At 48.0% G+C, this 21,181-nt stretch overlaps 2 protein-coding genes across 2 annotated transcripts; one reads left to right on the forward strand and one right to left on the reverse strand.

Moving 5' to 3' along the window:
- Positions 1-855: 855 nt before the first annotated feature.
- Positions 856-8,216, forward strand: N7508_000945 (uncharacterized protein; the record flags this gene model as incomplete). The annotated part of the gene is made up of 9 exons (XM_058459030.1): positions 856-900; positions 964-1,114; positions 1,165-1,613; positions 1,668-1,908; positions 1,959-2,372; positions 3,300-3,922; positions 4,151-5,403; positions 5,463-6,803; positions 7,517-8,216. 9 exons carry the CDS (start codon positions 856-858, stop codon positions 8,214-8,216), a joined length of 5,217 nt encoding a protein of 1,738 aa, XP_058325252.1.
- Positions 8,217-12,743: 4,527 nt separating this feature from the next.
- On the reverse strand, positions 12,744-20,061 carry N7508_000946 (uncharacterized protein; the record flags this gene model as incomplete). Its single annotated transcript, XM_058459031.1, has 4 exons — positions 12,744-12,792; positions 12,848-19,423; positions 19,491-19,666; positions 19,714-20,061. The coding sequence occupies 4 exons, from the start codon at positions 20,059-20,061 to the stop codon at positions 12,744-12,746; spliced, it is 7,149 nt and encodes a 2,382-aa protein (XP_058325253.1).
- Between the last annotated feature and the right edge of the window lie 1,120 nt (positions 20,062-21,181).

Here is a 21,181-nt window from a genome sequence, read left to right on the forward strand (position 1 = left end):
CTGTCCGGTCTCCATGTACGAAAGTCAGTGTATAATCATGAAATCTTAAATCCGTAAGGACATGTGAAATCATGACATGCAAGGAAAAAGGATCTATGCTGCAATGACAAGGGTCATATACACACGTAACATTTTGGCTGACAAGTGATCCGGCTTCCCCGACCCACCCTGACAGCTGGATAGTAGATCTTTGTCTCTCCAGATAAACTAGACCCATATTTATGCATTTCTATATATCTCTCAAAGATAGTTTGACTTAACCTTAATTAAGCCCTAGATTAGTAGAGACAGCGGAACCTTACTTTGTACCGGTACGTAGATCCGATCTAGACTGGATCTGAGCATATGATACTTACATGGAAAAAGCCACCTTATCCCTATATGTAACATCGGCTGTACCTATCCAAAGTTTAGAGCATTAGTTTGGGGCATTCATATCCACAGATATGCCAAGACTATCGAACTGACCATTAAGAATGTGAGACAATGATCTACGACGCAAACACAGACCTTGCTGAATGGCTTTTCTTCAACCATTAGTGGACTTCGGACCTTTACGACAGCTGAGATCTTCGGTCTCAGCCCGATCCCAACCCGACGAACGAGCCAAATTGATACCAGTATCATATATAATTGGCTTCTCTAGCTTTCCAGTATCAGATAAGGTTTCGCGATGATATGTAGACACAAAACAATGTACCGGTAGCCCCTATTATGACATGTCACACCGCCAGTTGGGAGGGTTCGCTGGCCCAAGTAATGAATCGTCCTCCCAATATTGGGACTTACTGTGATGGCATACTCCAATCTTAACCCATCATCTTTTATGCGAACCCTACGACCTCTAGCAATACAATGTCTAAATTGATTCCAGCAATGGCTATTGCCTCGCTCTTATGGGTAAGCTTTTCAATGTCTTTCTCGAAAATAAAAAGCTCTTGTATTGATCCAAACGGTTTTTAGGGAATTGCAATTATCATCTACCGCTTTTTCTTCCACCCGTTGGCGAAGTACCCTGGCCCTCGCTTAGGAGCCTTAACCAATTGGTATACTGCTTTCTATGCTTGGAGAGGGGATCTCCATATCCAAAATCGGAAATGGCATGAGAAATATGGTCGGATGACGCCTCTTGTATTCAGTCATTCATGCTGACTCTCTACATAGGAGATATCGTGCGATATGGACCAAACAGCCTCGATTTTAATACCCACTCGGGGATGAGCGCGATATATAGCACTCGGGCCAATGTTCGCAAGACGGAAACTTATGCTGCTATGAGTGCTAGTCGACGGACTCCCAATACTATCTCTGCAACCGACAAGACCGTTCATGGTTTCAAGCGTCGGATCATGTCACAGGTCTTCTCCGACCAAGGGCTAAGGGCTATCGAAGACCGCTTCATGGCTAGAATCAATGATTTCATCCCGCTACTTTCAGTCGGCACTGACGAGAAAGAATGGGGCAGGCCGAAGGAAATGGCATCAATGTGCAGTTGGTTAGCATTTGATATCATCAGTGATTTGAGCTTTGGAGAGCACTTCAATATGTTGAAGTCACCAGAACTACGATGGTTCCCATCAGTCATACAGAAGCTTGCCCAGAGAGTTACGATCGTATGTTTTGTATCCCGTTCCGCGTGGTGGGAGCTCTCCTAACTTGTTCCCCAGGGCATGATCCAGCCTAAGTTCTTCAATCTCAAGATTGATCGACTGTTCATGGCATCCCAACTCAAAGATATCTTGAATGCCGGAACATGGATTCGTAAGCGCTCAGAGCTGCGGGCCTGCCTTGGCAACGACATCAAACAGGATCTATTTTACAAGATGATGAATGCCACAGATCCAAAGACGGGGTTAAGCTTTACTCAAAAGGATCTTTGGTTGGAGTCTATTATGTTACTCACTGCTGGTAGGTATCCCTCAAAAGGTTCAAGTCCAGGCTGACTTACGTGAAATTAGGCTCCGACACTACCTCTGCTGCAATGAGTGCCACATTGTTTCTCCTGGGCCACCATCCAGCCACGCTCGCACGATTGACAGAAGAGATTCGCATGGCTTTCTCTAGAGAAGATGAGATCCATATAGGGCAGCAGCTTAACTCGTGCAAATTTCTCCAAGCGTGTATCAACGAATCACTACGTCTACTACCATCTGTTCCCAATTCACCTCCACGGATAGTTCAAGAAGGCGGGATCCAGATCGACCAGGATTTCATTCCCGCCGGAATCACAGTGGGCACATCCATCTACACGCTTCAACGGAACCCGCGATATTTTGCGGCCCCCGATGAGTTTCACCCGGAAAGATGGTTCAGCAACCCAAAGGAGAATATCAAAGAAGATTCGAAGATGAAAAATGCAGAAGAGAGTCTAAGTATCAACAGGGAAGGATTTTGCCCTTTCAGTTATGGACCTCGGTCTTGTGTCGCTTGGAGACTCGCGTGGATGGAGCTAAATGTGACTATTGCCCGGGTGCTTTTCCGATATGACATGAGATTAGCGCCTGGGTCTTGTTGTGGGGGGACAAGGAGTGATTGTCAGTATTCGTTGAAGGGCTTCATCACCGCTGCGGTCGAAGGCCCTTGGATGCAATTCCGGTCTAGCCGGAGCTAAATCACAATCTATGATTTATAGAAAGAAACAAATCAAAAGGCAACTCTTTCTTGGCGAAGGCGATTTCTTGAAATATCCACCCAATCAGAGATTTTATGGCCTCCTGGATCAGTATACCACATTGAATAGCTTCCAGCGCTACCGTCTGGTATCTTTTTGTGGGATATGGTAGCAAGTGTTGCAACTGCCTGGAGAGGCTGTCTTTGACGCAGGAGTGCCAAGTGCCACGAGACAATGCAGTGATAGTAGCCAACAGTGCCCCGGGGGCTGAGCACCTTCGCAAGCACCCTGGGTCATGGAGAGTATTGGGAGCTGACTCCGTAATCCACGAGCCATCGAGTTGTGGCATTTCCATGAAGTTGATAGAGCTTGCCCTGGAACGATTCCCGACGTCGCAGCTGAACTGCTTAGTCAGAACGATTAAGGCAAAGGCGCGCTGTCAGTGCTGCATTCATGAATACGGATTGAGAACCGGAATTATAGTAACTTCGAATGAGCGGATTACTAATGATGAGCATAGCATAAATAGCAAGAAATAGCAAGTAATAAATAACAGAGATTTGAATGCCCTCATTGGCTGAGCAAGTTACGGAAGACAGCAAGTTTCAACAGTTATGAGCCCGGTACGCCTATAATTGGATAGCAAGACCATCCTGAAGCTATTCACAAGTGACAATTCACTTGCCAGAGCTTTCTTCTCGCCGTCCGATTACCCCTGAACCCCTGAATCCTCCGAATACCCTCATCCATCCGAAAAGGTCCAAGGAACTCACTTGCTGCGATCAACAAGTGAACATAATGGACCCGAGCACCTATCTCTCCGCTATGAAGAGCGAGAAACTAAAGGACTCGTCACAATGGCAGTCCTGGCACCAGCGAGTGAAGGTATTCGCGAAGCGCCGTGAAGTCTGGGACTTTTGCAACCCGGATATTGACGAATTGCATCGTCCAGAGGTTCTCATTGAACCTATTGCACCTGAATACCCTGATAATGGGTCACGGGAAGACCAGAGGAAGTGGAGAGACCGCCTCAAAGTCTATAAAACCAAGGCAAACCGCTGGGATAGACAGCGCAAAAGCCTAAATGAGATTGATGATCTTATCGTCAACTCTCTGGATACATCACTCCGTAATGCAGTTTTGAAGTGCGAAACACCGTACGACCGTCTAGGATATCTCAGCAAGAGATTCGCTAGATCCGAAGCGTATACTGAAGAAGTACGCATGCAATGGAAGGCCGTATCAGCCCAAAAACCGACCGGAGATATCGAAAAATGGCTAATCTCATGGGTGGAGCTATATGAGCGAGCAGTCAGTCTCAAAGTCATTGAAACTGCTAGCGCAAATAAGGACTTACTACAAGCCGTGAAAGAGGTCTTGCCAATCTAGTGGCAAGCCAAATTCTAAGAGATCGTGATGAAGAAAGCATCGATAGAGACTCAAAGTCTGATCGAGTCCTTCCGATCGACATATCGTGAAATTGGACCTAATACAGCGTTGCCACCGGCGGCAGCACTGAAGGGGTCTTTCTCCACCTAGCAAGGATATCAGGAAGCGAAAACTGATGCGCCAAGTGATGCGAAAAAGAAATCGAAAGGCAAATTGGACGACACGCCTTTCGAGGCAAGACCATGCCCGTGTGGAATCAAATTCCACAAACCCGCCAATTGCTACACTCTGAATGCCGCGATGAGACCCGACGGTTTCACGGTATCAAAAGAGAGGCAGAGACAGGCCGAGAAAGCGCTTGCTGCAGATCCAGCATGGAAGAAATGGGTCAATAAAGCCATTGAGAAAGCATCGCCAAAGCTGTCAAATACAGTCACTGGAAACATGGCTTTCTCCACTAGCTTGCTAGACCTACCGGCGTCATCCATCAAGGACCGGTGGATCTTAGACTCCGGTTCCAGCGTACATTTCTGTAATGATAGAAGCCGCTTTGTGGACCTCTCCACTTGCCAGCACTCTCTATCAACCGGTGACGGCAAGACATCTGTTATCGGGCAAGGGATAGCAAGGCTTCATGGCATCGATCCAATCACAAGAAAGAAGAAGGTGATTACCTTAAGCAACGTCTATTACGCACCAGGTTTCCATGTAAACCTAGTGTCGTACGCTCGCTTGAAGGAGAAAGGCGGGCATTGGTCCGAGGAAGCAGGCTATATCGAATATCACAATGCCATCCCAATTGTCAGCCTGAAATTGGGGAAGTCAGCCGGCTTATGGGTCTTCGATCAACCCGGGAGAGCACCGATACGGACAGCAAATGCCGTCCGATCATCATCATCGCCAAAACAGTCAGCCGCATCAGCTGAAGTATGGCATCGCCGACTAGGTCATTCGCAGTACAAGACTGTACAGCAAGTGGCAAAGCTAGTCGAGGGCGTCACAATTGACGCTAGGACAGAGGATCACGCAATTTGTGAGACTTGCCACCTAGGAAGATCAGATCGCCAAGTATCAAGAAGACCAATTGGAAGGGTTTTCGGGCCACTTGGTAGGGTTCATTTTGATCTGATACAGCTTCCACGTGCTTACAATAAGCATAACTGGATCTCCCACTTCTATATTGAAGGAATAAGGTTCCACTGGGTCATGACGCATGATTACAAGCCCGAATGTCAGCTTGCAATCAATCATTTCGTCCAATTGGCCAAGAACTGGTGGAAACTTCCGATCAAAGCTTTCAATTATGATAATGAGAAAGCTGCAGGACGTCCAGCTGAGCAGAGCTTGACATCCGATGGAATTGTGGTCTATCATAGTCCACCAAGGCACCCCGAGATGAATGGGTATGCCGAAAGAGCAGGAGGTGTCATCATTCTTCGCATGAGAATGCTGATACTCGAAGGCAAGCTCCCAAAGGCCTATGGCCTAAAGCAGCAATAGCAGCAGTCTGGCTGCTGAATCGGACCCCAACGTATCTGGCTGATCAGAAACGTTGGATAGTCCCATGGGGTGAAGTCATGAAGAGCTTCGCCGGCGAGCAAGCGCCACCAATCAACTTGGCCAACGTTAGGTTATACGGCAGTCTCGCTTATTGCCGTATCGAGAAGCAGGTTCAGTCAGACAAGATGAATCCTCGTGCTGAGATTGGCTTCTTGGTAGGCTATATAGCATCGAACGTTTGGAAAATATGGTTTCCGCAAGCCAACAAAATACGGCTCGTTCGGGATGCTATCTTCGATGAATCACGTCGATATACAGCGGACTTTCAGCACTTCCAGCAAGTGCCATTGCCAATACTGAAAGAACCGCAAGAAATGGACCAAACAGAGGCGACGAGAGCCTTCGAAGCATCGATCTCGACTAGATCAATGCCTGAGTCAGAGCTAGAAGCAAGACCATTCAATGACGATGATCAAGGGGTCAATGCTATTAGCAATGCTGATGTCCAAAGCAATGAAGTTCAAAATGAGACTCTAGACATTGGACAAAGAGACCGTTTTTCGGCCGAAAAACCGTCTCATAAAGAAGCAGCAATTCCTCTATTGGACAGTGACGGTCTTTCTGCAAAAGACACCGTTCAGCCAATCAGGAATCAGGAAAAGCCTGACCAGACATTCAGAGGTCAGGGGGTGTACAATACACCCGAAAGGGAAAGACGGGATGAAACAGACATCATCCCAGGCGCATTTCCCCAGGAAGTTCCGCTTCCACCTACTCCGCTAAGTGAGTATCCTGAGTCTCGTCAGGGGGTGGAAACGCTAGATGAAACGCGTGGCACGCAAGATCTAGCAAGGGACCAGGCTCATGATACGCAAGAAGTCGTACAGGAAGCTATAGAGGATCAGCAAGTGTACTCGGATGAAGAAGCCGAAATGCAATTGCTTGCTGGACTCGCACCAAGGGATATCAATGGAGATGTCGATGAAACAAACATCATATCTGGTTCTCGAAGACGTCAGCCTAAGCGAGATGATGCTTATTCGTACGTCACGATGGAACCGCCAGCGTATCTGCATGCATTTGCTGCTGGTCTGTACGCCGAGAAGCCAACTCGACGTCACAGAGATGATCTCCCTGAGCTTCCTAGGCACTGGAAGGATGTCATGAATCATCCCTTCCAGGAAGGCTTTCTCGCCGCTATGAGAAAAGAGATCGAATCGCTTACTAGAAAAGCGACATTCGATATCATCGATCGTCCGAAGGATCGAGGGAAGCAAATACTTCCACTTCTCTGGGTTTTCGCGTACAAATTTGATCAGGATGGATACCTTATCAAACTGAAAGCCAGAATTTGCGTCCGAGGTGATCTTGAGACCATATCATCAGATGAAAAGCGGGCTGCTACACTAGCAGCAAGAACAGCAAGGATGATATTCGCACTTGTTGCGGCGTTTGATCTTGATCTTCGACAGCGAGATGCTGTCACTGCTTTCTTGAATAGCAGGCTCGACAAGGACGTCTATACCAGAATGCCGGAAGGGTTTGGAACCCCTGGCAAGTGCTGGAAGCTCCGAAAGGCGCTTTATGGGTTGAGGATATCTCCTCGATTATGGCAGCAAGAAGCAGCCGGAGTTCTCACCAAATTAGGACTCCGTCAAGTGCCAGAAGACCCATGCGTATTTATCGGAATGGGATCATCATCTTTTTCTATGTCGATGATATATTGATAGCAAGTCATCAAAACGTCAGGAAGCTTGCTGATCAACTGGAAAGAGATCTCGAAGCTCATTGGGAGCTTACAGATCATGGAGACGCGGAATGGTTTCTGAATATCCACATTATCAGAGACCGGCGTCTAAAGAAGCTGTGGCTATGCCAAGACAGCTATATATCAAGTATCGCGGCCCGGTATCACCTAACGGATAGGCCACCGGTTTCGACACCGCTGTCGCTTGATGAATTGGAGCCGTATCACGGCAAGGCAGATGCTTAATCAGTGCATCTATACCAGCAAAGGGTTGGCTCGGCCGGGTATGCCACCACGATAACCCGACCGGATGCCGCAAAAGCGAATGCGAAGCTTGCTCAATTCTTGACGAATCCTGGACCTCAACACCAAAAGGCGGCTGATAGACTGATCAGCTACCTCTATTCAACGCGGTACCACGCAATCGAGTATGGGTCTCAACAGGAAGACATCGAATCCGTCCAATTGGCAAGTGACGCGTCGTATGGAGATCATGCAGACCGGAAGAGCTCTGCAGGATATATCTGCCAGGTTTATGGAGGACCTGTGGACTGGAAGGCCACCAAACAACGGACGGTGACTACATCAACAACGGAAGCAGAGCTTCTTGGGCTCTCAGAAGCTGGCAAGCACCTTCAATGGTGGAGACGACTATTGCGGCATGTTGGTTTCGATCCTTCTCACGTTATTAGCATTGAATGCGACAATGAGAGAGCGATCAACTTGCTCACGTCTCAGGATGCTAGCTTCGACACCAAGCTTCGTCATGTAGACATTCACCACCTATGGCTGAGACAGGAAGTGCAGAAAGGCCGGATTTCGATCCGATGGGTGCCTACTGCCAGAATGGTAGCCGACGGCCTCACAAAATTGCTGCCAAGACAGCAGCACGAGCGTTTTGTGAAAATGCTTCACTTGGTGGACATCAGCCACTTGGTGGATGCTGAAAAGACGCCAGGGAGAGGTTGACGGGCCAATTGGAGAACTCGCTGATTCATGAAGCTATTCCCAGAGGCAGCAAGCCAGCGACACTGCGCTTGCTGAGGGGGTGTGTCAGTGCTGCATTCATGAATACGGATTGAGAACCGGAATTATAGTAACTCCGAATGAGCGGATTACTAAGGATGAGCATAGCATAAATAGCAAGAAATAGCAAGTAATAAATCACAGAGATTTGAATGCCCTCATTGGCTGAGCAAGTTACGGAAGACAGCAAGTTCCGACACTTTCGTTTCGAGAATCAGCCCAATTTTCTGTACTGGAGCACGATCAGGCGTACGGGACACGAGTTCTTGCTTCAACTGGAAAGAAGCGCCTGCATAGCTATTCGATACTAGATAGGCTCCAACAGGTTAATAGAACTTTGATTGATTGATTGATTGATTGATTGATTGATTGACTATCAAGCACATGGACTTACCAAAGAGCAGCAATGCCCTATTCTCCTCCCTCACATTGCGCCCATACTCGGTGAGAATCCATCCTCGAAAAGCACTAAGCAGTCCCGGATTTGGATTGGTCAATTTTAGGCTTATGATAGGCCAGTCGAGCTCGAGCTCGTTCATTGAAGCCTGATCTGGCTTGAACTTAGGGGAAATAAATTTAATAACGGCCATTGTGCTATATCAATGCAGTGTTGGGAAGAAGAGATGATGGGTGACGAAGGTGTTTGCAAGATGCAAAGCATTTATATATTGTCTGCATGCGGAGCTCATGAGCTTGACAAAATCAAGCTTATAAAGATACCTCGATAAGTTTGAATTGCGGACTTTTGCTGTACAATATATGGCGTTATCTTAATCATTTCAAAGCAACCACCTTCATTTTTGTTTATATTGGGACGAAAGTGGCGACATCATTGGATGTCTTACGGCTCTCTCGGCGGGACCTGCGGAGTTTGCGGAGTTTCAGAGACGTTGGTGAGATGAACTTTGACATCCTCTCTTGTACCCCTGCGCATCACTAAGAGCCCGCAGAATGACTCTTACATCTGGCGAACCCCGTTCTCGACAAAAGTCATGCGTCGCATGTGCGGATGGGAAGCGGCTTTGTGATCGTCAAACTCCGCAGTGCTCCCGGTGTGTCGGTCGGGGGCTGAAATGCACCTACGTCAATGGATTGTCCGCAAAGAAGCCTCAGAGAAGGAAATTTTCCAGTGTGCAGTCAACAGAATCCGAGGTATATCACGGCTTGGACGACATTGTGTCGTTTTGGTCGCCAAACAGCGACTCCATCAATAATTCGAGCGCCTTGACCCCTTGGCATACTGGAAGTCCTTCGTTGGTCACTTCTCCGTCGCTGTTCCCCGCCATCTTTTTTCCAGACACAGTCTGTCCAGATAAATGGTCAATAAAACAGTGTTTGCAAAGCCTCAAATCCTTCCCGCAGAGTTTTGCACGGTCCAGAAAAACACCCTTCATTCATCAACGTTTATACGATACTTATCTACCAAACGCCATTCAAGATGCCTTTACAGTCTCGACAGCTTATTGCACGAAGACAGCAGAGACTGAGGATATGACTCTAAGGATACTAGAAGCGAGATCTATGAGCCTGGTGGAGCAAGTTCATCAAACAACATCGCTAGAAGAACTTCTCGCATCTGTCCAAGCCTTGATACTTTTCCACATCATCCAGCTATTTGACGGTGATATACGTCAGCGGGCAATAGCGGAGCGCAATATGGTTACACTGCGATCGTGGACTGCTCGGCTACATGATCAAGCCGAAGACATAAGCCAAGTGTCATCTTGGCAGGAATGGATCTTTGTGGAAAGTATTCGCAGGACTGTCATACTTTCCGGGCTCACTGACAGCTTATATTCGTCGCTAAGAAATGGGTACTGCGCGAACGTAAAAGAATTGAGCATGCTGCCATTCACGTCGACCTCTGGACTTTGGCACATCACCACAAATGCCGCGTGGCTGATCAGTCAGTCGGAATCTGACGTGGTGCTATACGGGGACTTTTCAATGGCCTGGGAAAACGGACGAGTATTGGGTGAATTGGATGATTTTCAGAAACTGCTGCTTATTCCCTGTGTCGGTGAGAGTTATAAGAACGCTTTGGAGCTCGAGAACGTACCATAGAAGCTATGTGACTACCTCTGGACTTGGTTGAACCTCAGGATACGACTTGGGCGCTGAGCCATTCTTAAACACTGTCAACCTTGTGGTTCACAAAAACTAAGCGAGACCGATTTGATCAATCAATCAATCAAGGTTCTAATAACCTGTTGGAGCATATCTAGTGTCGAATGGCTATATAGGCGCTTCTTTCCAGTCGAAGCAAGAACTCATGCCCCGTACGCCTGATCATGCTCCAGTACAGAAAATTGGGCTGGTCCTCGAAGCGAGAGAGAGTATACCAGCCCTACATGTAATTCAAACCCGTAGACCCAGACGCAAATCCCAATACAAATGAGACATTCAATGCCAAGAAGCAATGAATACAAATGATTGCGTGGATGCACCGTCCACCTCTCCAAGCCCGTCCTCTTCTCATGTCTCATGTAAGCACCTCTCGATCTAGATGCCAGCCAATTCCTGCTGCAGCAAGATCAACTCCCGTATTCCGACATCCTCACTTCAGCCTCAATTGCTGATTATCGTTGTTCCGTACCCAGTCAGGCAGCGTGTATTCGAATAACGCATTGAGGTACTCTCCACCCTCGATGGTGTCAGCAAGCGGTGGTGAGTGCCCAGCATCTTCACGACTCTACAATTTGGCCTCGGGACCAAGATCCTCGGCAGCGTGTTGAAGCTGCGCAAGTAGACCGGGTTGGTGCATGAATTTGGCGATGTAGCGGATCTCCAGCGGGCCTGACACTAAAGCGTCATAGTGAGATTTGAGACCCCTACCTGAAACAGCTAATCAGAAAGCTGTTCTCTTAGACCCCAAAAGGCCTGGCATTGAAGCATGTCGTGCTTGGGGGTCTGGGGACCTTCTCGACACGGGCATTTGTCCGATTCCGCTACATTGATTTTGTACAGGAAGTGCCGCAGCGCAATGCGCATTGAGCGCATCTGTATCATGATTGATGAGCGAGGTTCCGACAGGCATTCGTACAAACGCAAGACCTTCTTTTTCGGCCATTTTACCAAGCGCTTCGTAGGCTGAGCAGTCCTCCCTCTCTCCCATTGCTTCTTCCATCGGTCCTGGATCCGCCAACGGACCATCCGCTTGGCAGCAGCAGCAAGTCGGATGATTTGTTTACCCGCTCCGCCGATCGCACCTCCCGGGATGGGGGCCGATTGGGGGCCCACGGTGGGCTATGGGTTGGGCTGTAGGCCCGGAGTCTGGGCCTAGAGGTGGGCTTTGGCGAAGTCTAATACTGCACCTATTGGCGGTGACCAAAGAATCAGCCATGGATTCTTGTCTCAGTGGAGCGTGAAGCCGTGCGTAAAGGCGGAGGAGGCAGTTGGCAGAAAAATACAACTCGCGGGCTGCGAGAGATTTTGACAAACTCGCTTATTAACTTGACTCTAGTATCCAATTGTACACCCTAGAAACCTCGAAACCATTTCTAGGAGCTATTTGCCTCCTAGGAAATACGACTTAGCTTCTTAGGCTATTTCTGACTTCCAGGAAAATAAGATCTACTCCTAGGACCTTCACTTTACGTTCCTGGCTGAATACGAAACTGGCTCTAGGAATACATTGGATGGATCTGGGAGCTGTAGCGCCCCTGGGACCATACATTGGGTTCTAGAGGTCCATACTTTGCCTTCTGAAGCCGTGGAATGCCCTCACGAGACAGCGTTACCAGACCTGCGCACAAGTCTGCGTTATTCAATCACCCCTAGAAGGCCAAATAATCGCCCTAGGAATCAAACAAGTCAACCGATTTCCCGAGTTGGGGTTTCCAGACTTCAGAAGCTACGTTGGGTTTCCTGGGAGCTATGTGGCTCCTAGAAGCTGCTTCTTTGCTCCCGGAACGATTCAATGACTTCCGGGAGCAAGGGAACTCCCAGGGCCACGACATGTGTTCCTAAAATCAATAGAACGGTCCGCAGGAACGTAACTGGTTTATTGGTAGTGATGACGGATAGACTTACAAGTTATGACTGATACCCGTGTTATCGATTCTAGCTTCACGCCCCGGTCTAAGGGGTTTTCGGTTTTACATATCGATGGTTTCGAATGGTCCTGGCTTTGAATGCTGACGTTGAATATCAATTAGGCAATACAAATACATCCCTTGGGGTATTGGCGGAACCCAACCACTTATGGGATACCCACTGGCTCTCATTAGATAATTTAGTAATGGGCCGGGGCTCCCAGTCCTTGAGGTCCAGCCTCAAGCCCTGCACTGGAGCCGTACTGGATACGAGCACTTGCTTAGACTGAAGAGAAGCGCATGTATGGCTATTACCACGCGATTCAAGCTGCATCGGATTAAAATTGATCCATTTGCTTTATTGTTTGGTAGCATGCTGTAGAAAACTTTGTGCCAGGACCAATACCTCGTTAAAAGCCTCATTAAAATCACAATTTTATGGCCTGTGAAGTTGCTCTCGTCTGTAAAACAGAAGGAAACCAAAGCTACAATCAAAGTTAGTTACATTCTTAAAGCAAACAGAGGCAAATGAAGACCAACCTAGCTAGGATCTGGAAGAAAAGGGCAATCCAGAACCACGCATTCCCAACTTTATGCAGCGATGATCCAACATCGGGAGAGACACCCGCTGGACCAAGTCTGTTAGGTGCAAATGCACGGGCACAAATTGTAGCGATGGACCCAAGAGATTGTGCAGCCAATAGGACAAAGCAGACGTGAACCCTTGTTAATGTCTGCAAGAGAATCATCCCAAGACCGACTTGTTGAATCTCAGCAAGAACGCCAAGCCAGAGCCAGAGACATCGCGATACAAGGGCCCCGGAAGTCAGACCCCCGGCCCATGGCAGATAGTATCCGATGTTAGATACTCCCCACCATGTTTGCGCCCAGCGTGGTGCACCGAGACTCAGACCGAAGACAGGAAGGATCCAGCTATGTTCTTTTGACAAGACACGGAAGATGTATAGTGCAAGGGTCCAAATAAAGATAAAGAAAAAGATCACCAAGATGAGAACCTGCCACGATTTGGTGTGTTGAGAGGACCAAAGGAATGACCAGTTCCGACCAAACACTGCGGAGAGGAACCAGTTTTGGATGATAACCATGAAGAAGAACCAGAGAACGATGCGTCGGCGGAAAAGCGAAGTGTCGAAGAAGGGGGTCTTTCCCGGCGCTTGGCGGTAGTATTTTGGTAAGCCGAGTACAAGGAGGACACCCACAGTGAAACAAATTGTGGCAATAGGAATCGCCACAGCTGTGAGTTTCCAAGTATTTAAGGCAGCTTTTGAAATGCCTCCAACTTCCACAGAGGTGACTCTAGAACTCCAAAACCACAAGGCCACTGTATAAAGCTGTTGAATACCTTGTATAAAGCTAGCGCGAAACATCCAGTCTTTCACGGGGACAGCGCCTTGATCGCCGAAGTTTAGCGCAAAGAACAAGGAGCCGCTAGATGAGGCAGTAGCATAGACGCCTGCGGCAATATTCTGCGCCCATGCACGGCCAACAATCGAGAGGCCGAACGGTGAGATACCAAGGATGACGAATGCCGTGGCGTATATGAACCACGGAACAGTGAGAACTATCACGGATGGGAAGCTGTAAAATAGGAACCACCAAATAATGGAGGAGACACAGTAGACAGCAGCAATAACATAGAGCTTGACCGCATTTTCACCGATTTGGCCTACTAAAAGAGTGATTTGCGCCGAGTTTGTTGCAATGATTTGCCCAAGACCCAAGAACAATGCATAAACAGGCCAATTTCCGATACGCCATCGCATAAATCTCTGAATAGCAATAGGCCTCTTGTAGCCAAGACGTGAGAGCCATTGATCGATGTCATGAGACCTATTTGAGTCTGACAGAGTAGTGGCTTGGTTATCCAATCTATCGTTGGCAACATTATTCAAGCCGACTTCATTCGGTGCGCCCTGACCCTCTTTGGGCTGCTTCCTCAATTGCGCGTCGGTGTACATATTGAAGAACTTTCTTTCACTTTTCATCAGGTAGGCTTCGATACAATGATGTGTTATCGAGTTCTTCTTGTTGAGATTGGTGAGCGACTTTTCAAAGTGTCGTGTGAAGTAGCCCATGCTGTCAGTAAAAGTCGGGTCGATCTTTTGCAAATTGAAGATGGGTTGGTCGTGATCCTCAAAGATGGAGGGTAGAGATAAAACTGATATATTTTTAACGTGGATGTTGGGCTCAACTTTACCATGATTAGGATCATCAGCAGGTTCAGATGGTGTTCTCGCCGGAGAAGGGTCGCCAGAGACAAAGCACGACGAGTTTGGGGTTGATGAGCTGAAGCCAACGCCAGACTGACCCCTGTCATCGCCTGGGAATGTGCCCCTATCCTGGGAGCTGAGAGCCTGATTCACTGCCGCTATCGCTTCCTCGGAAGAGATAAAGCTTTCCGGTGGCGCGGTTGTGCCATCCACATCGATATGAGAATCGACGGGATGTTCAAACATCTGACTCTCTCGCAGAGAATTCTTGGCAAGATGGCTTTTGCCCTGTTCAGGCCTAAATCGTCGACCGAATGACATTATACGACCCAGAATGTTATTCTTATCACGGCCAGAATGATCCGCCATTTCGAGGTTGGCTATTGGCACCTCTAACAGAGGAGGATGTGAGTCTTCTGGTGGCGTATCCAAAGCCCCTGCGATAGGTTGGTCGGATACTGCGCGGGGTGTGGTCGAGAACTGAAGATTGTCCACATTGGAATTGGTCTGAGACTCTTGCACTGAGACAGAAATCTTGTTTTTATTTTCGGCGTGATGGATGTGGATTGCTGTTCGCTGCAACTTTTCCAGCTTTTCCACCCACTCAAGGACGGGGAACCTTTGCTTGGCGGAATTTGCACGCATCTCCTGCCGGACCTCTGGGGATGATGCCAAGGCAGACTCGATGGCAGCCTTCAGCTGTTGCAAGAGATGGCGAGTTGAATCTGACTCCACAGTATACCACCAGCCAGGCATAAGTCCAAGGCCTCCGATGAGGGAACCGATCCCAAGAGCACCCTTCCGACCAAATTCAACGGCAACCAAACCAAATGGCTCATCGCGAGAAGGGATCAAGGCAAAATCGGCACCGGAAAACACATAGGGAGGGAGGATCGTGAACTCTGGCCTCGAGAAAACACGGCCTGGGTATAGTTCCATGATGCGCTCCATCTTGATAGCAGCCAATTTGCCATAAAGATCAACCATGGGACCAATACAGATGACTTGTACCAAAGGATTGGCTGACAAAATCCCGGGTACTACATCCGCAATCAGGTCTATCCCTTTCTGCTTTGACCATCGTCCAACAAAAACTAGCAAGTCGGCATTAGGCTGCTCGTTCAGACCAGCCCAGTTCTGTGCCTGACGCTTATCACGGATAAAGTCGGAGTCCGATTGAATCGGAACTTGCACGGTTGGATCTTCCTCTAGGGCGGCAGTGTCCGAGGGATCTGGATTAGGAAGACTGCCGATGCTGTTGAGATTCCAGAATATTGGATACCGGGCCCAAGAGCGCTTTCCATACTTTTGAGATACACCCACTATACCGAAGCCGCGCTGATGGGATCCCACATAGCTAGCGCCGGCGTGGAGCAGATTGAAAACGTTTCCAAATTGGCAGTAATTTGTCGCTATTTCGAGTGGAAGATTGAAAACAGCACATACTTCCTTTTTCTCTTTCTGAGTTCTCAGTGGCCAAAGACCTTGGAATTCTGCATTGTGTAAAGACAGGCAAACTGGGATAGTTCGCGTCGGTAGCAGATACAGAGGTGCTACGCACCCATGGAAATCATTCATGTGGTACACATCAATAGCGGGGGCACGTTTCATTGTCCCCGCAATGCACTGATTCCAAGCTGAGTAGTAGATTGCGCTTTCAAGGTCATCCATTCGGGCTGGATATGGCTCCGCTTTAGTCTGTTGTCGGAAAACCGGAGCATCGAGCAGGACATAGGTAATGTTTTCGACGGTGTGGTATTGCACTTTTACCAAGTAGCGCTTGTCCAGAATCGTCACCCTAAAGGGCTCACCAGGCGTGTCAACAGGGTAATCGATATCACCGACGCATGGCACTACCCAGATGAGATTTTGATGTTTTAGGTTTGAGGACATAAGCTGAGCCATGACACCTAGGCCACCAATCTTGACTTTAATATCCCAGTCCTGGATGTCATACTCCATGGTAGCAATCAGAAATGTGCGTCGGTGGCCGCTAGCTTCAGCCACAGCAATATCTGTTGGTGCAACCTTTTCTGAAACCAGTTTCACCGCATCAACCTTCCGAGAAAGCTTGTCCTTGACTGTATGCCAAAGCAGAACCGGCAGTTTCTTGGCCTTGACAAAATTTCCGTCTTTGTTGAGCTTCACTTGATAGAAGGTTTGAATAAAGATAAAAACACCAGCCAGGCCCATTAGAATCGGAGTAAGCCAGAGAAGGATGTAGAGTGCGAGCTGCGACCATCCAGATCCGATGGGAATGAGCTCGTATCTCAGGTTACCATCATTGAGAGAGATTCTGTAGCCAAGGTATGGGAATGGAGGCGAGTTGGTCATGTTGATCACGTTGGACGCGAGGTAAGATGGAGGTAGCTCTAGGATTGTGGAGGAGTTTCCCACGTCACCGTAGACCTCGGTGTTGTCGGGAATACCCTTGGGACCTACACCCCAGACGTTTATTTGTCCCACAGCTGGCCAATCATGGACGAAGTCGAAATTCCAGCGCGAAGTTTTGGAGTCAAATTGCAGTTTGTTGTCCAGTCCCGCGTCGTAACCATACTGATTAAACGGACCGTTGAACCACAAATGAGGGAACCTTCGACTTGCATTTCCTTCCCAGTCGTAATCTCCTTCTTGGATGTAATCACTGCTTCCAGTGAGCCTTGAAAAATATTGGACACGGATGTGCGTTCCCGTCCAAGTCTGTTTGTCTGTTCCGGCGAAAGTGGGGGTGGTAACAGTCGTGTTGCCGCCCGAATACAGCATCCATTCGGACCAGGTGCTCCCGAAATCAGATGAATATCGGAAGCCGTCAGCTCCAGCGGCTTTGTGCTGGACGTAAAATTTGCCGTCAGATTTGTGGACTAGGCCGGTAGAGTAATTGGACATCGGGGACACTAGAGGATTGTCTTGAGCGCCAACGCGGAGCAGAAAGCTATCGGTCGAATTGGTGTACATTCCAGATGTGGAGACGTTCGTGACGGTCAGTTTATGGATTCCGTGATAGACGTTGCTTAGGTTTGCAGTCCATATCCAAGTGGTCGGGATCTCTCCGATCAAATTGTTCCCGGTCGTCCTTGTAGTTACGTTGGCGCACTTCACGCTGGACGTATCAAGAGAGGAGACAATGCCTTTTTCCGTCGTGGAATTTAGGAGAATGGCATTAGTAATGCTGTCGCAATTCATTGCTTTGGAATATCCAAGCTGGACGGGGATGGTATCAGCCGCGTCTTTTGACGATAACAACCGAGCATCATGGCCGGGATAGAACTCAGTGACGCTAGGTCCAGGCTCTATGAAATTCTCCTTCTGTACGTAAGCTCGGTATTCCCATGGAAGCAACTTCATTTGGCGGACGCATCCATAGTTACTGTTGTCGGGACCATCTTCCAGAGTGAGCTCATCATAAGGAGAGAAGAGATTCTTCAACTTGGTCCCTGCATCAAATGGAGACAACAAAGCACCAGTTTTGTTCTTGCAGCTGCCACCAAAAGATTTCGTCGAGTTTCCATTTTGGTACACGAGCCATAGAGTTTGGTTACCCAAGATTGTATCTGTTTGGACACCGGGGAAGTAACTTCGCAAGACTGACCATAGGCCAGTGACAGTGGGGGTGGTGGACGAGCCAGGAAGGAAGATATCTTCTGTGAGTTGTGAGATAGTTTCAAGATAGAAACCGTCGTTTGCAACCGGGTAATGGTTCCGAATCTCAAACATTCGCTTCATTATGTTACGAACAGGATGGGCGGGATTTCGTTGATCGTATGTGACGGTAATGTCGTTGCAGCCAACGCGTCCTTTTTCGATAGGAAAATCGTAGAATTTTGTTGTATTCAAGTTGAAACATCCATTTGTCCACCATGCGGTTTGAGATGACAAGGGCTGCCGGCCGTACAGATAGTTCGATGCAGTGGCATCGAACACATACATTGCCTGCTCTTCGCCCCATAAGATGAGAGGGATTCCCGGAAGCACCAATGTGACAATGTTGAGGCCTAGAAGATACTTTTCCGTGCCATTCTTGATTGATGGCCAACGGAAATTATCTTGGTTGGAGACGCCATACATATGCCGGGGATCAAGCTCCCCTGTGAATGCATTGATAAAATCATTTGTTACAAGCATCGCATTCCAGGCTTCAATGAAATCGGTAGGCAGGTCAAATCCCGCAACAAGATTACCGTCCATTCCCAGGAAGCGTGTCATTGAACGATAGATTGTATAGTGAAATGCCGAGGCATCAAGTGCTTGCAGACCATTCTCTCTCATGAAAACTCCATCCGAAGTATTTGTCAGTCGAACACCAGCACTCGTGGAGTCTGGGCGCATATTTGGCTGCCGACCGCGACCAAGGTAGAGGCTGCCAAATGTGTCTCCAGAGGTTATCTCTCCGGGAAGGAAGAAATTATTTTTGCCGAATTTCTTCGCGCACTCACGATATATAGCGGTCATTTCACTCAGAGGTTCGAGAGTTGCTTGTACTGCCTTATCCAGGCGGAATCCGTCGATGTCTAGGCTTGCGATTTGAAGGCAGGAATGCCGTGTGATAACGTCGCGGACAGGCTTGTGCCATTCACGTAGGCGATCCTGGACTGAGGCAAACTTTGTGAGCTGACGCTGCCAGTCGGGAAAATTCCCAAACGCCTCGAGCTCTCCGTATTGATCAAAGTCACTATTGTAGCAGCCTTTCAAATCTTCAATTCCACCGGTTGTCAAAGGATACCCCGTCTCGTACCAGAATTTGGGATAGTGGCATGTTTCATTCCATTCGTTCCTAAATTGGAAATCGGCATATTGTCTCTGACTGACCCATTGGGCGTTATATTCGGTTGGTTTGAAGTCTGCGGAATCATTCAGGTGGCCTTTGAATCCAATGAGGTTGCTGAGCCTATTCATTAAGATGAGCTCCTAGGCACCTGCAAGATTTGAATCTCAATTTTGCAGCATTTACTTACGTCGACAGTGTATTGTCCACCAGTACATACATATCCCGCTTGTGGATTTCTGTGATAGTTCGCCTCCAATCCTCTAACGTGCCGTAATGCATGTCGAGAAGAGTGGTATCAGCTGGGGAGTAGCCATCGTAGGCCCAAGGTAGATTAATTAGATACGTGCCTGCGAAATAAATGGCCTTGTCTTGGTTAGCCATAGAATCATGTCGAATGCGTGTAAACCAACTTTGAATCCCATTCCGTGGATGTAGTCTAGTGTATCTATGAGACCTTCGAGGTCCCCACCGTGACGCATCTGATTAGATCCCACCACATGCTCAAAAGTGGTACCGTTTATATCATCATTCGTAGGGTCACCATTGGAGATTCGGTCCAGAAATATTGTATAGACAGGGAACCGCCAGTTTTCCGGTGAAGGATGGTATTTATGGTCTGGCCATGCTCCCCAATATTCGGTTGGGGCTTCAGCTGATATGTTCTCGTTGAGATTGTACCCAGCCAGTGACTCGACATAGGGCCAACAGAAAGCATAGACGCTCAGAAGCAACAGGAAGAGCAGGGTGGAGAGCTGCATCGCCGTATAGTCTCAGATATTAGCAGCGGGCTAGCTGGCGGGTAAGTGTAATATAAGGCTTGATAACAATTAAAATAAGGCCGGAAGTGAACTTCACAAAACTTGAGAACTGATCGAAGACGGACGTGATATTTTTCTAGTCTAATAATAAGGTCTAGAATGTATAATTTGGCTGGAACACTGTACGCCATCTGACTGAACGGTGGTATACGTATAGAATGGTACCCCTTGGCTTCAGTCAGACCCACTGAAAACCGAAATTGTGTGAAAAGCCGAAAATGGGTACGTAGCGTTACTTTGAACAATTCATCAGGCTAACATCATTGAAAATTCGGTGAAACCCATGAGTACTTGACTAGCGTAATGCACTTCCATGCAACACACCTGATCGCTGCATTGGAGGATTTCAAGGAAAATACTACTCATTGTTCACAGCGCTGCTCTGATTTTTGTCGATTATGCGATTTTCAATCCATGACTTTGATTTTCTACCTACCTTCGCGTCATCATTGAAGAAATACCGGATATTATTTTGGTTGTGTTTCGACCTGGCGAGGTTTTTGGTTGCCGCGAGGAGGGGCGTTGGGGGGCGGTTCTTCCTTAACAACCACACAGGTCTATCCCCTGGAGAACGTAACATGAATAGAGAAGCTCATTATGAAGATGATTTCAAAGCCGTTTACCTGATCTATATAACGCAATTTGGCAAGATGCTACTCCTATGCGAACATCCTCGTACCCGCCCACCTTCACACCCGAGGTGAACACGCTTGCTCTCTTAGACAACAGGAAAACAGCTGATTTGGCGTTGCAATCCTACTAGACACCGTATTTTCATCTTTCCAGTTATTCTCGCTTCTTCTGGTTCCTCCATGCTCAGAAATAGCCCTGAAGCACTGAAACCTTGTTCAAACTTTAGATTCAGCCACGTCCGAATGTTGTCCTGACGAAAGTCGGTTAACAGTTGGAAGGGGCGTTTTCATCTAGTCGCATTTTTCGTGTAGCAAGCACTCGAGTAAGATATGATTTAACGGCTGGCTGCCTCGGGTTGCAGTCACACCACGTCAGCTCGAGTCAGTTGACACGGTGTAGGTACCCATCATATTTATCGGCATTTTCA

The sequence above is a fragment of the Penicillium antarcticum genome, assembly GCF_028974205.1.
Source record: "Penicillium antarcticum strain IBT 31339 chromosome Unknown utg000001l_segment0_segment0, whole genome shotgun sequence".
In the NCBI taxonomy this organism is placed as follows: Eukaryota; Fungi; Ascomycota; class Eurotiomycetes; order Eurotiales; family Aspergillaceae; genus Penicillium; species Penicillium antarcticum.